Source organism: Carassius carassius, chromosome 15 (genome assembly GCF_963082965.1).
Source record: "Carassius carassius chromosome 15, fCarCar2.1, whole genome shotgun sequence".
Classification (NCBI taxonomy): Eukaryota; Metazoa; Chordata; class Actinopteri; order Cypriniformes; family Cyprinidae; genus Carassius; species Carassius carassius.
This window is the reverse complement of record NC_081769.1, coordinates 4,374,752-4,387,053: the sequence shown is the minus strand read 5'-3', so window position 1 is coordinate 4,387,053 and position 12,302 is coordinate 4,374,752. Positions and strand designations below refer to the sequence as shown.

Below are 12,302 nucleotides of genomic sequence, written 5' to 3'. Positions count from 1 at the left end.
ATGCTATGCGACTATGTCAAAGTGAATCAGCTGGATTTATTTAGTAATTGATATGTTTACAACAAATTCAAAAGAAAACATGTAAGCTTTTAACCCTTTTAAAAGATTTCTATACTAATTCTAAAGATTTTATTTACAATAGTGTAAATCTTTTAATTACATAATTTATATTAAAACTTTCATAGTAATTGTCAAATTTTCTCATGTGCAATGCATTCAAATGGCTTTAATTTACAATATATGTCTTATTGCATCAGACATGTCATTTTTCGACAACAAACATTCACACCAATTTCACTTTCCAGTTCACCCAGAATAAAACAGAGCAGTTTATCCTTCTTGAAACAGAGAGAGAGAGAGAGAGAGAGAGAGAGATTAAAAAATAAATAAAAAAAATCTTGCTTAAAACAACTTCGGTAGGACATATATATATATATATATATATATATATATATATATATATATATATATATATATATATATATATATATATATATATATAGTTCCTACAACCTCTGCTTAATATTCAAAGAGTTTGTATGATAACTCACAATGAAAACTGTCAGAATGAAATTTGACTTGAGTGTGAACATGTGGAATGGAAAGTGAGGTTTGAAAACTGAACAAATTAAATTTAAGTCTGTTCCTCACACAGAGATACCATGTAGATTCAGAAGACTTGCATTACTGTCACAAGATTTTCTTTATTTTTTATGTTACGTTATGTTATGCTATGTTATATTAAAATAACTGTGTAAACATAACATTTTTGTTCCACAGAAAACAACATGAAAAACAGCAATGAAAAGTTTCAGTTTTGGTGAACTATTCCTTGTATTATTATTATTATTATTATTTTAATCTTTAATGATATATCTTCCTTTATAAAGTTTAAGGGGTCTGTTTTGTAAAATTGTATTTTAAAATTTAATATTTTATTTTATTTTGATTTTTTTTTTAATAAAGGACCAAGTAATTAGACATAGATTTGACAATGTATAAATTTCTACAGAGTCTATCGAGCCTTTTGAACACTTTTGGGGAAATAATAAAATAATAATACATAAATAAGCCAATTATGCTTGATGAGTGTTTGTGGAAAATGACACGGAATACATATACTTTTCTGAATATTCTGTTAGGTGTCATATTTATATACATCTGATATGAGTGCATTATGTTGTAGCATATCTGGAGGTCTCACATAACATCACTCAGATTTCCTATCAACTCCTTCTATTAATGGTACTGAATGTGCTGGAATTGGGGCCCAGGGGCTTTAAATTATCGTTTTTTAAATCCATTTTTTTTGTAGTTTCTCAAGAGTAGATCCTATATTACAATATGCATGTACCACACTCAGTACAGCATTGCACAAATTATCAAGAAGAGAAGAGCTGAGGAAAAAAATACAGGTAAAAATCATCGTTATTTAGCAAAATACAGTAATTTTCTCTTCATCTAATATATACCCTACTTTGCAAGAGAGTGTTAAAATTACACAGAATTTGAATAACACTTATACAATGAGCTTTCACCAAAGAAACATCGAGTCACATGAAGTTATTCTGATCGATACACAATTCACCATAAAAACACAAAAATGCTTTTTTTTTTTTGCTTTTTCTTTTACTTTTTTTTCTCGACACAGTCCGTTAGATTGACCTCACAGAGGTCTTTCATTGGTCAAGCTGCCGTGGGCGGGTGGGCAGCAGGTGAAGACTCTTAGCACCTACACCTCATCATGAGAACATTTAGTAGCTTAGTAGAGTTTCCCATATGTAGACAACACATGGCTTCAACTACCTACGAGAACCATCACTAAATGCTCGTCTGAAAAAAAAACGTTCAGAGATGAGAGGATCCAGTTTCGTACATCTGTATTGCAGTTTTGATGTTCAACATGCTTGTATTCCAGTTTTACTGTAGCTATCACTCTCTTGAATGAAAAATCAAATTTGCAAATGTGAAAGCCCATTTACCCTCTTACACCTAGCATCATGATTATCTGAATTCTTAATGTCAGGTTTGGATACAGGAGTAGAATAGTCATGCAAAATGAATTTGAGAACAGAGGGCGATACTTTGAAATGAAGCACACCTAAATGATGGAATTAAAATATGACCAATATTAAACACATGGAACGTGGAACCTACCTGATGATTTAGGAATGCTATTACAGATATAAAGTGTACAGAAAACATGTACAAATATAAGAAATCAATGAATTCACTTAAAATGAATTTTCGATTGGGCAGAGTCACCCACATGTTGTCATTGTTTACTGATCCTAATTTCATTTCAATATTCTTTCTTCTGTGAAACCCAAAATACGTTTTTATCAAGAATGTCTCAGTTACTATTTTTGGTACAACAAAAGCGGGAGATTATTCACTCTGCCAAACTCCAACAATAATAATAAAGGCACCATAGGCCCAACACCATAGGTTATACAGTAACTATGATTAAAACTGTAATTATTGTTCGAATTCTATAAAGATATGGAAGTTTTGTTCAGCTGATACACAACAAAACACTGACACCCAATCAGAATCCACCTGACTTTTGGTGTGCACTTGGATTAATTTGAAATCAGAGTTTGGTTAATTTGGATCACTGTATTCTGAATGTGCACCCACGTGACACACTGCATGATTTTGTGACTCTATAAGATCATCGCATTTTCATTGGTTGGTCAGTAAACCGTACCAGCGATGATCATGCTGTATTGCAGGCTATCTTTGGTCGCAAGACTTTGACAATGGGCGTCTTTGAACCTCCTTCACTCTACGAAATAGGACCACCGATTAGGAGCCTAATGACAGATATTGCCACGATTGTTTCACAATGCTAATCTTTTGTCTGGGACAGCCGAAAATCTTGCAGTGTGTTTTGGGATTAAAAAGGATGATCTGGGATATGGTTAATGCGAACTCTAGTACAGTTTGCTTCTGATTTTAACACAATTGTACTAAATCATCATGGAATTGAGCTGCTATTAATGACTTAATGAAATTAATGAAATTAATTGGTTAAATTGTGTATTTATGTGTTTTCTCAATGCTCACTGGCTTTTCCTACTGTATGAGATAATTTATATCTCATTTCTGCTCTCGTAAATTGACTCCAGAATTCTTCTGAAACATTTATGATAGTCAAGATAAATAGACGCATGTCCCGCTCTGTGTTGGTGCTTTGGAAACAATTTTTCAAACTCCTAAGTACAAAAAGGAAGCAAGCATCCATTTGCTTTGCCTTCTTCTGCATAGTTGTTACCCAGCAACAGAGGTAAACAGCTACTGCTCTGATGATGCAAACGTACCATGGTTTGGAACCAAAAACTACCGTGTGAACACAGTCCAGCAGGGGTGTGGGGACAGGGGATCAGTCAAACTCTGGTCTGGAATAAGCAATCAAACCACGTTAATGCATCCTTATGAGCTTAGCATTTAAAACAGCAGACGACAAAACTGCATGCGCACAGAACATTACACTTTTTGACACAGCTATCATTCCATTGGTGTGGACGCTTATATAGTAATTGGTATAGTTATTGTTCCTAGTGTAAACGGGCCTTAAAATTATTCTATAGTTGTACATTATTTGCAACTACATAAGAGCTATCTGTGAGAAACATGCCAAAATGCAAAATTCATTATTCAAGATAATCTTTCTCTCTGTCATGGCAGAGCCAGGTTTTGATGTCTCATTTTGGACTAATTTTAAGGTGCATTTTAACCTTTTTGAGCTTGGCAGTATAAATCACTTTCAGCTTTCATTGTATAGATAACTGCGGCTAAAACACTGTCCAACATCTTATTTTGTGTTTCAGGGAAGAAAAAATAAATAAAAAAGTTTTGTAACTATGTGATTTCCAATTTAAGTGTATCCCTTTAAGCACATTCATTGAGTTTGTTTTAAGTAATGTAAGAAAAAAAAAGTGACAACAACAAGAATGAAAGATGGAATAATAAGACAAACAAATGACATCCAGATGTTTTCTTATTAAATTTTCTGACAAGGGCCACGCCACTTACAAATTCTGTAATTCAAACAAGTTGACACTGAAAGGTCTCATGCAGATGCAGATGGAATAAGAAACTGTAATCAAAACAGACTTGTCGAACAGATACTCGGCAAGAGACATTCTCAATCATGTATGTCTTAAAATGGTTTAGTTTCCTTTGTATTATCTCTCTACCATACGACAAGCTCTGTGTTTTTGTCGAATCCTCTGTATGTACCATGTGAAGCGAGTATTCTTGATATGAGGGCTGTGATTCTCAGGAATAACTCATTTAACAAACACAGCGGAGGCAACATGTCACTCGCTCTCTTGTCTGTAGGGGAAGCTGTGTTTCAAGTGTCTAAATCCATTTGGACGACAGATCTTTGGCAACTGTTGTGTTTATCCGTCATTACCATTTGATCTCGCTGTGTAAAAAACATCTGCTGGCAATGTGTGAAGCATGAATAAATCAAAATGGGACAAGTCTTGCTCAAAACTGCCGTACAGAATTTTTACTCATTTTTTAATTTGTTTAGGTGGATCGAATGAAATCAACCCTGTTAGTTTGTGCATTTCCGTTAGCGTAGGATGTCGCTACACTCTTCGTAGCCTTCAGGAACTTGCTGTCTAAGGGTTTTCTACTATTCTAGCAGGTCACGCTGACTGCTGCGGTGCAGAGTGTTAAACTAAACTGCTCTTACGGTCCGACGCTTACCTGTAATGTACATCGCATTCACAATGCTTTTTTTTGTTACGTCCCCACCAAAACGCTGAAGCATTTTGACGAAATCAAAAGATAAATCGTCAGAACCCTTCAAAAGTAACTTGATGTGCTATAAATGATACTCTAAGGAAACTACTTCCATTTGAGTCTGTCCGTAGTTTAATTTATTGCCATGCTCAAAAAAAGCCTCTTTTCCACATTTTCACATTGTTCCAATGAGAAACATATATTTTCGTTTGATCGGGGGGCTCCTTCAAGTCAGATCTGAGCTTCGCTTTTGAATGCCGTTTGTAAACATCAGATTCGGGTGCGGATAGTTTCGCAGATGTGGCTCGCTCTCACAGGAAGGATACTGATCGGCCTCCCTCTCGCAATGGCATGGTGGGATACATTGGTTTGAGGATGTGGTCACTACCTGGTTTGCTGCTACTGCCACCGTTCTGACTGGCCATTTGGTGTCGGATGTCTCTGCGGTTGATGGTGAATGCTGTAATCATCTCAGGGCCATAGTCCCTGCTCTCCGGCATGGCGCCGGGGACGTGCCTCAAGTGGCCGTCGCCCAGGCAAGTCATGGATACACGGGCTTCATCGCGGTGTTGCAGCTCATGTTGTCCTTTCCTGGGAGGCGACGGTCGTTGAAGGAGTGCATGTTGATCACTGCGTCCGTCTTCACCATGGCTGGCGGCTGGTGGTGGAGCTTGTGTTTCACCCGTCTCTCGCATGTGAACGACAGTTTGAGCTCTTCCATCACCGCACTGCAGAAAGTCCTCTTGATGGAAAAGAAGGGACATGGTTGGAGGGGGGGGGGGGGGGGGAGGGTGCAAAGAGAAAAGAGGAAGTAAGTACGTTCACGTCCATTAGCTGAGGAAGCCATTCTGGGAGAGAGCTAAAAGTAACTGAGTCTGTCAGGTTATTATTTTTTTTTTTTTCTAGCCTTGCTTTTGAAAGAAGTCTCTTATGCTAACCAAGGCTGCATTTATTCGATCAAAAATACAGAAACAATTAAAAATAAAAATAAATTATTACAATCTAAAATAGATGTTGTTTATATAAATATATGTTACAATTAATTTATTTCTGTGATGCAAAGCTGAATTTTCAGCAACATTACTTCAGACTTCAGTGTCACATGATCCTTCAGAAATTGTTCTAATATGATGGTTTAGTGGTCAAAAAACATTACTGATTATTATCAAATTTTTTTTGTGGACACTTGAAATATTTTTAAAAAATATTTAAAAGAATAAAAGTTACTGAACAACAGCTATTTTGAAATAGATGTTGTAATATTATAAATGTAATAATACTTTAGTAATATAGCATTATATAGAAGATATACAAAGTTAAGTAAACTTTGTGTTCAAGACAAGTTTTCTTTTGTTTTCTACATGTTTTTCATATATGCAATTTAAATATTCTCTAACTTTAGCACTCACTATTCTAATTCTATTAAAAGCTTTATAATCTTTATAATCTTTTTTCTATTCTATCTGTTTTTTGTTTAATATATTATTTAAAAGCCCTTGCTACGTGTACTGTGTTAAGCTAACTGAGACTTGTTATAGCACTTGTATATCATTGCTCTTCTGTTAATTTTGATTGTGTCCATTGTCCTTACTACATGTAAATGTAAATATTAAAGTTTGTTTTGACCAAAACAATAGATTTATATATTTGTATGTTACCTTTTATATAATTCAGTCTTCAGTATAGCTGCTTCTAAATCAGTAAGACCAAAAACATTCCTTAAAATAACCTCCAACATGTGGGGAACTATGACACTGTTTCAGTTCAGTAGAGAATATAATTCATTTTGAGGTGAGATGTCTGATAAAAAATTTAAATTAAATAAAAAAGTTCCCATTTTTGAGTGTGCTTTTACATTCAAGTACATGATCAAAGTGGTTTAAATGTCAACCTCCAGCACTGGCATCTTATCTGTGAAATGTGTCTACATAAAAAGGAAGTGATTTGCGTTTTGCTTGCTATGCTTTTTAATGTTTGATCAGTTAGTCATCTCTTTTCTCAAATAACAGATCCATTCTGTGATGTTATCAGGTTTGAATGAACACTCAGCTTTAGTCAGCGTGCCGAACGTCTTCATTTCAGGAAGTCTAAAATCTGTGAATTTGCACAAGCCCTTGCTAGGCATGCTCTAGGGTCTTATCGGTGGTTGCTAGGGTACTGTGGGAGTGTTTTGGGAGGTTTGATAGGACATTGTTTGATGATAGTTCTGCATAGTTGCTAGAGCATTACAGTTGCTGGGTTGAAAGTCTAAACGCAACTGATAATTGTGTTTTTCTTTGTTAGTCAAGCAGCATATGTTAATATCAATTTCCAATCAATCTCACCTGTTCACGCTCTGCATTTTTTCGCAGCTTATAGATGAACTCTCCTATAGCCACAAACACTGACAGCACCAGACCGGACGCCAATACAATAAATATGCCGCCCAGATTCTGGATGCCCATGGGACCCGTTTCATACCGCTCGTCTTCCAGACAGCTGCTGCCGCTCCACCACTTCTCTTTGAGCATGTGAAGACGGCCATCTTCCAGGATACCAAGGATGGCAATTGTAATTTTATCCCTGTATGGCGAGCCTGAAAGAAATGAATTAATAGATGAGAATCTTTTTTTTTTTTTTTTTTTTTAATTCTTCTAAAGATTTAATTTAAGAAATGCATCTAATTATCAACTAACTAATATACTTGACAAATCTGAAAGGTTGAATAATTCTCTCTCTCTCTCTCTCTCTCTCTCTCTCTCACACACACACACACACACACACACATTATTTTTCTAAATTATATAACATGAGCAAAAATAAATAAAATCTAAATAGAAATAACGTTCCACACTTGATATGAGTAGCATTTCAACAAAGCATTATACACACACACAGTGTAACCCACTCCATTTCACGCTCTGTTTTATTTTTTATAATTTTTTTTTATAAATACTGTGTAAATCTGCAGTCACACAATGCTTTAAGCATGTACTGTAATATGACTTCAAAGCCCACAACACTGCAAATTATGCAGACTTTAAGTTTTATGAATTCAGCTAAGAGGTCAGTATTTACATCTGCTATCGGTCAAATGTCTTTGTGCTATGCATATTCACAGGTCAGAGTTCATTAACTTTAATTTTGATTCACCAGCATATGAATGGAAGTGAATAGAGCATAAAGCCTGCTGTGACCACAGCTTCACTTACATAATGTGAAAAGCACAGAGACAATCTTCTTATTTAGAACAAACTTGAATTTACTTAGTATTTACATTGTTAATTGTTTTAAACAAGTCCTTATATTACATTTTATTAAGTTAAAACACATAAAAGTGTACTCCAAATATGGAGGGGTGATGATCTCCTAACCCCACTCTATCCCTAAACCTACCCTCTAAAGAAAAAAAGAAAAGAAAAATTCAGTACACAATTTCACACACACACACACACACATATACATATATATTTTCATATTATATATTATATACATATATATATATATATATATATATATTTTTTTTTTTTACACCAAAGCTCATCATCAATGTTCAATACATGGTCACATTTGTTTTAAAATATAACTGACCTAAATACACAGTAATTATTTAACCAAAATCTATCTTAATTGTGTAAGATATAAACTATAAAGTAGAGATCAACCGATATGGGTTTTTCTATAGCCGATGCCGATGCCGATGTTTAGAGGTCAGGGTCAGCCGATGGCCGATATGTGCTGCCGATTTTTAGGGCCGATATCTTGAAGTTTTTGCCTTCATTTGCATGCTAAAATGAAACACTAATAATAAGTGGATGCACAACATTTCTAAACTTATCATCATTTATTGAGCACTGACTTGAACCATCTCTCGAATCTTAATTTTGTGCACTGCCCGGTATTAAAATAAAAAATATATAAAAAATATAAAATATATATATATATAAAAGTAAATCATTTGCATTAAAGTTTTAGAGCATTTATCAAGTAGAATTTTTCGTTTGTTGGAACATAAATGTAAACTTAAATATACATTTAAATAAATACAATACAATACAATCAATTAAACTGAAAAATATTAAAAAAAAATATATATAAAAAATAAATAACAGTAGTGCTGCAAACACACTAGCAACCAGCAACATTTGTGTTTGGTATAAATGACACAGAACATCTAAAGTGCATTCTAATTTCAAACTTACATCGCAGTCTGTGCATTATTAAAATAAAGTACAGTCAACCAAACATTTAAAAGGTTACACTGGTCAGTTTAAACAGACCGTAGTATACCGGTCCACTCTGCTGTTATGCCAAGGAGGTTTTTGCTCATGTGTAGAGGATGATCTTTCCGTCTAGTTTACATTAAATAAATAAAAAATATTATTGTTTAACATTCAGATACATTGCGAATATGGAAACATTTAGATATGTGCAGAACGAGACGTTAGCAATAACCTCCAAATACATCTAGTCAAACCCGCGCTCACTCTTCCTCTTATGGATCGGATAATTTTTCGGATCAGCAAAAAAAAAAAAAAAAGGCCAAGACAAATAAACATACGTCTTTTTTTTATTAACATTAAATTATTAAATTAAAATATATGAAATCAACTTAAAGTGCACATAATATCTTCTTTTTAACATAATAGCCTGACTTCTCATGTTCCAGTGTGCTGTGATGAAGTGAGCAGTTATCATCACAGAGCTCTCCGTCCCCCTGGACGTCCACCCTTCTGTCGTGAGCGCAACAGAGGATGCTCGGGATAGTTCATCCACAACTTTTTTCTTCTCCTGTTCATAAAGATCTGGCACAACTTTTTCACTCTAACCTCTTTCCTTCATCATTATATCTGACAGGGAATCCAAAATGCGTGGGGCGTTCAAGCTCCTCCGTTCCTCCGCTCGCCATTACCACTGAGTGTGGACTGAACATGCACAACTTTTTTTTTTTTCATAAATCAATCCGGGGGTCACGTGTGTGCCGAACCGAAGATATTGATCAATGATGATCCGTTGCACCACTACTATAGTGTGTCATTTGAAAACATTGCAGTTGCGTTTTAAAATACAACAACAAGCACTACGAAACCATTTAAAGAGGCGCATTCAGCGATCTTCCTTGATGGGAAACAGTCAACAAAGTAAAATGATCTCCAACGTATGGCGCGCTCTCTTCATTTTATCAAATGATCATAATCACATCTATTCATTTTATAGTCCTGCTACTAGCATTTTATTCAGACTAAAACCCCTTTAATTCGGGTGAGAAAGCTTTTTTTTTTGGCTTTTGCACATAAAAATAATACCGCTGCAGATGCATTTTGCAGCATTAAGGTAATTAATTGATCATTAATTTAAACGACGATCGATCATGGAAATTATCGAATATTGACATCCCTAAATACAAATGAGTTGGATGGAAAACTGGTTATTGTCTGCATCAAACCATGCTTCCGAACAAATGTCATTCACCGTTCTGGGCAGCTCCAGGACAGCAGTCTCTCTGAGCACTGCTGTCTGTGAGCGGGGCGGAGTAACGTCAGAGACAGTTTACTTTGGTAACGTCACGCTGCAGTGTTTGTTAGAGCTGTCAACTTCTCCACCCCATTTACAGAGTGAAATTCTCTGACTACCTTTATCTCCCAGGACTGTTGTTGAATCTTCCAAAACTTTTGGCTTGGGGTGCTTCACATGCTGCTTCAGCAGCACTTTCCACCGCATCAATAACACGGGGCTGCCCGCCGACGTGCCTGACTTTAAATCGGCGCTACTAAACACTGATATCGGCCGATGCCGATATATTAAAAAACGACAAATATCGGCCCGATATATCGGCTGACCGATATCGGTCGATCTCTACTATAAAGTACAGTCAAAGTGTGCACATATTACCATTCTACAGTACAACTGATTATAGTGTGTCTCATCCAATTAGACTCAGAAATATATGTGTCATAATGGTTGGTGGTTTTACCTTTTGGGGTGCCGATGCCGTAACCTTTGCTGTCGATGATGCCGCCGACTTGCGTGAGATTGCAGTTTCTGCGTGTCACATACTCAATGGTCGTTGACTCCATTAGAAGGGCGTAGTCTGACTTTAACACTCTCTGAATCCCATCTTCAATGGACTTGACAAACGACGTGCTCTGCCTGCTACTCATGAAAGCCCACATCTTCTCAAATGTAGACACTCTTGATTTCTAAAAAAGAGAAGCATCTTTTTGTTAGTTTTTAATCAAAAGTAGAAAGCGTTTGGATTATTTGGAAATCTATCTGGTTGGTGGTCAGTACAATATATCTATGGCAAATTTACAAGTAAAACTCAAGAGGGATCAATAGCACCTCAGACTCCTCAGACCAAACCCTACCCTAAACCCTACCGATAGTGTAAAATATAAATAAAATAAATAAATAAGTGAGATAAAAAAAAAAAAAAAAAAATTCTCAGAAGAAACCATGCCATTATAGCTTGCTTATACGCTTATAAGTATTTAATCTTTTTTTCTTCTCTTTTTATGCAGCACAAGTACAGTGAGCTACCAAGCAAGTTTATTTCACTGGAAAAGCTATACATATAGAGCTAGTTATTTGATACATATGTCTAAATGCTTTATGTTTTGATATAACATAATAATTTGTGTAAAAAATGAATAGAATTTGTTTCCACTAGTGTCCATTTTAGTTTGAAACTACAGTAAATTATATGCAAACCTTTATGTTTTGAATTGTGCGTAGGAAGAGTGAAAAGTGTAGGAAGATAGACATGTTTCCACTGATCTTGTGTTAATTAGTAAGATGGTGTGACATAGTTGTTAAAGATTCAGGATGATACGTGAAAGCAAGATACACAAGGGAAGATTCATGCGCTACCACCTGTGTGCCCTTGATTAAGACACTTAACCTCAGATAACACCAGAGGGACTGAACCTTTAATAAATGTACTGTGTATGTCTGTGAAATGCTGGCTGATCAAGCAGAAACAATTTTCCTTGCGCTTATTTTGTGCGAAATAACCAACTCTTGCAAAACTGGAGCTGCATGCTAATTTTTTTCCATACTGTTTACAATTGCATACTGTTATGCCAGTTCATAAGAATCTATGAATGTGTGTTTATCCTGAAATGGTTTTAACAAAAATATCAGCCTCCCTGCATAGCATGCTTCTTTTCACAATTGTGTTGTGACTTATGACTGTGGTTTGCCATCTTCGAACAAAAAAATCATAGTTACAAGAATAACATACAGTAGAAATTGTACTAGCTTTAACATACTTTACATGCACAATATCCTGAAACACCTACAAAAAGTAATTTCCACATCCAGAGCCTTGGCTCCATTACAGTGACACTTTCCAGCTTCACACTATGACATGCTGGTGTTTGCACTGTTCTCTTAACCTTGAGCACCTGTTATTGTTCCTCCCCCTTCAAACGTTATTTTCCCTGGTGTCTCTCAATATAATTGAAAGTTGAATTGTTTTCAACGTTGGACTGCACAAGAATGAATAAGCAACTGGAGTGATACAGCTGACACTTCCTAGATTAAACAGTCACTGTGTACAC

General features: G+C 35.5%; 2 protein-coding genes across 2 annotated transcripts in view; both read right to left on the bottom strand.

The window, feature by feature from the left end:
- LOC132157649 (uncharacterized) overlaps nt 1-12,302 on the bottom strand; it is a 491,841-nt gene that overhangs the window by 248,902 nt on the left and 230,637 nt on the right. The window lies entirely within an intron of this gene.
- The window catches only part of grik3 (glutamate ionotropic receptor kainate type subunit 3), a 146,308-nt gene continuing 137,734 nt past the window's right edge, over nt 3,729-12,302 (bottom strand). Inside the window, exons 14-16 of the mRNA XM_059567276.1 lie at nt 10,715-10,940; nt 7,086-7,336; nt 3,729-5,501 (exon numbers count right to left, since the gene is read on the bottom strand). Of these exons, the coding sequence (XP_059423259.1) occupies nt 5,073-5,501; nt 7,086-7,336; nt 10,715-10,940 (906 nt within the window). The 3' untranslated portion in view covers nt 3,729-5,072. The remainder of the gene's footprint in view (nt 5,502-7,085; nt 7,337-10,714; nt 10,941-12,302) is intronic.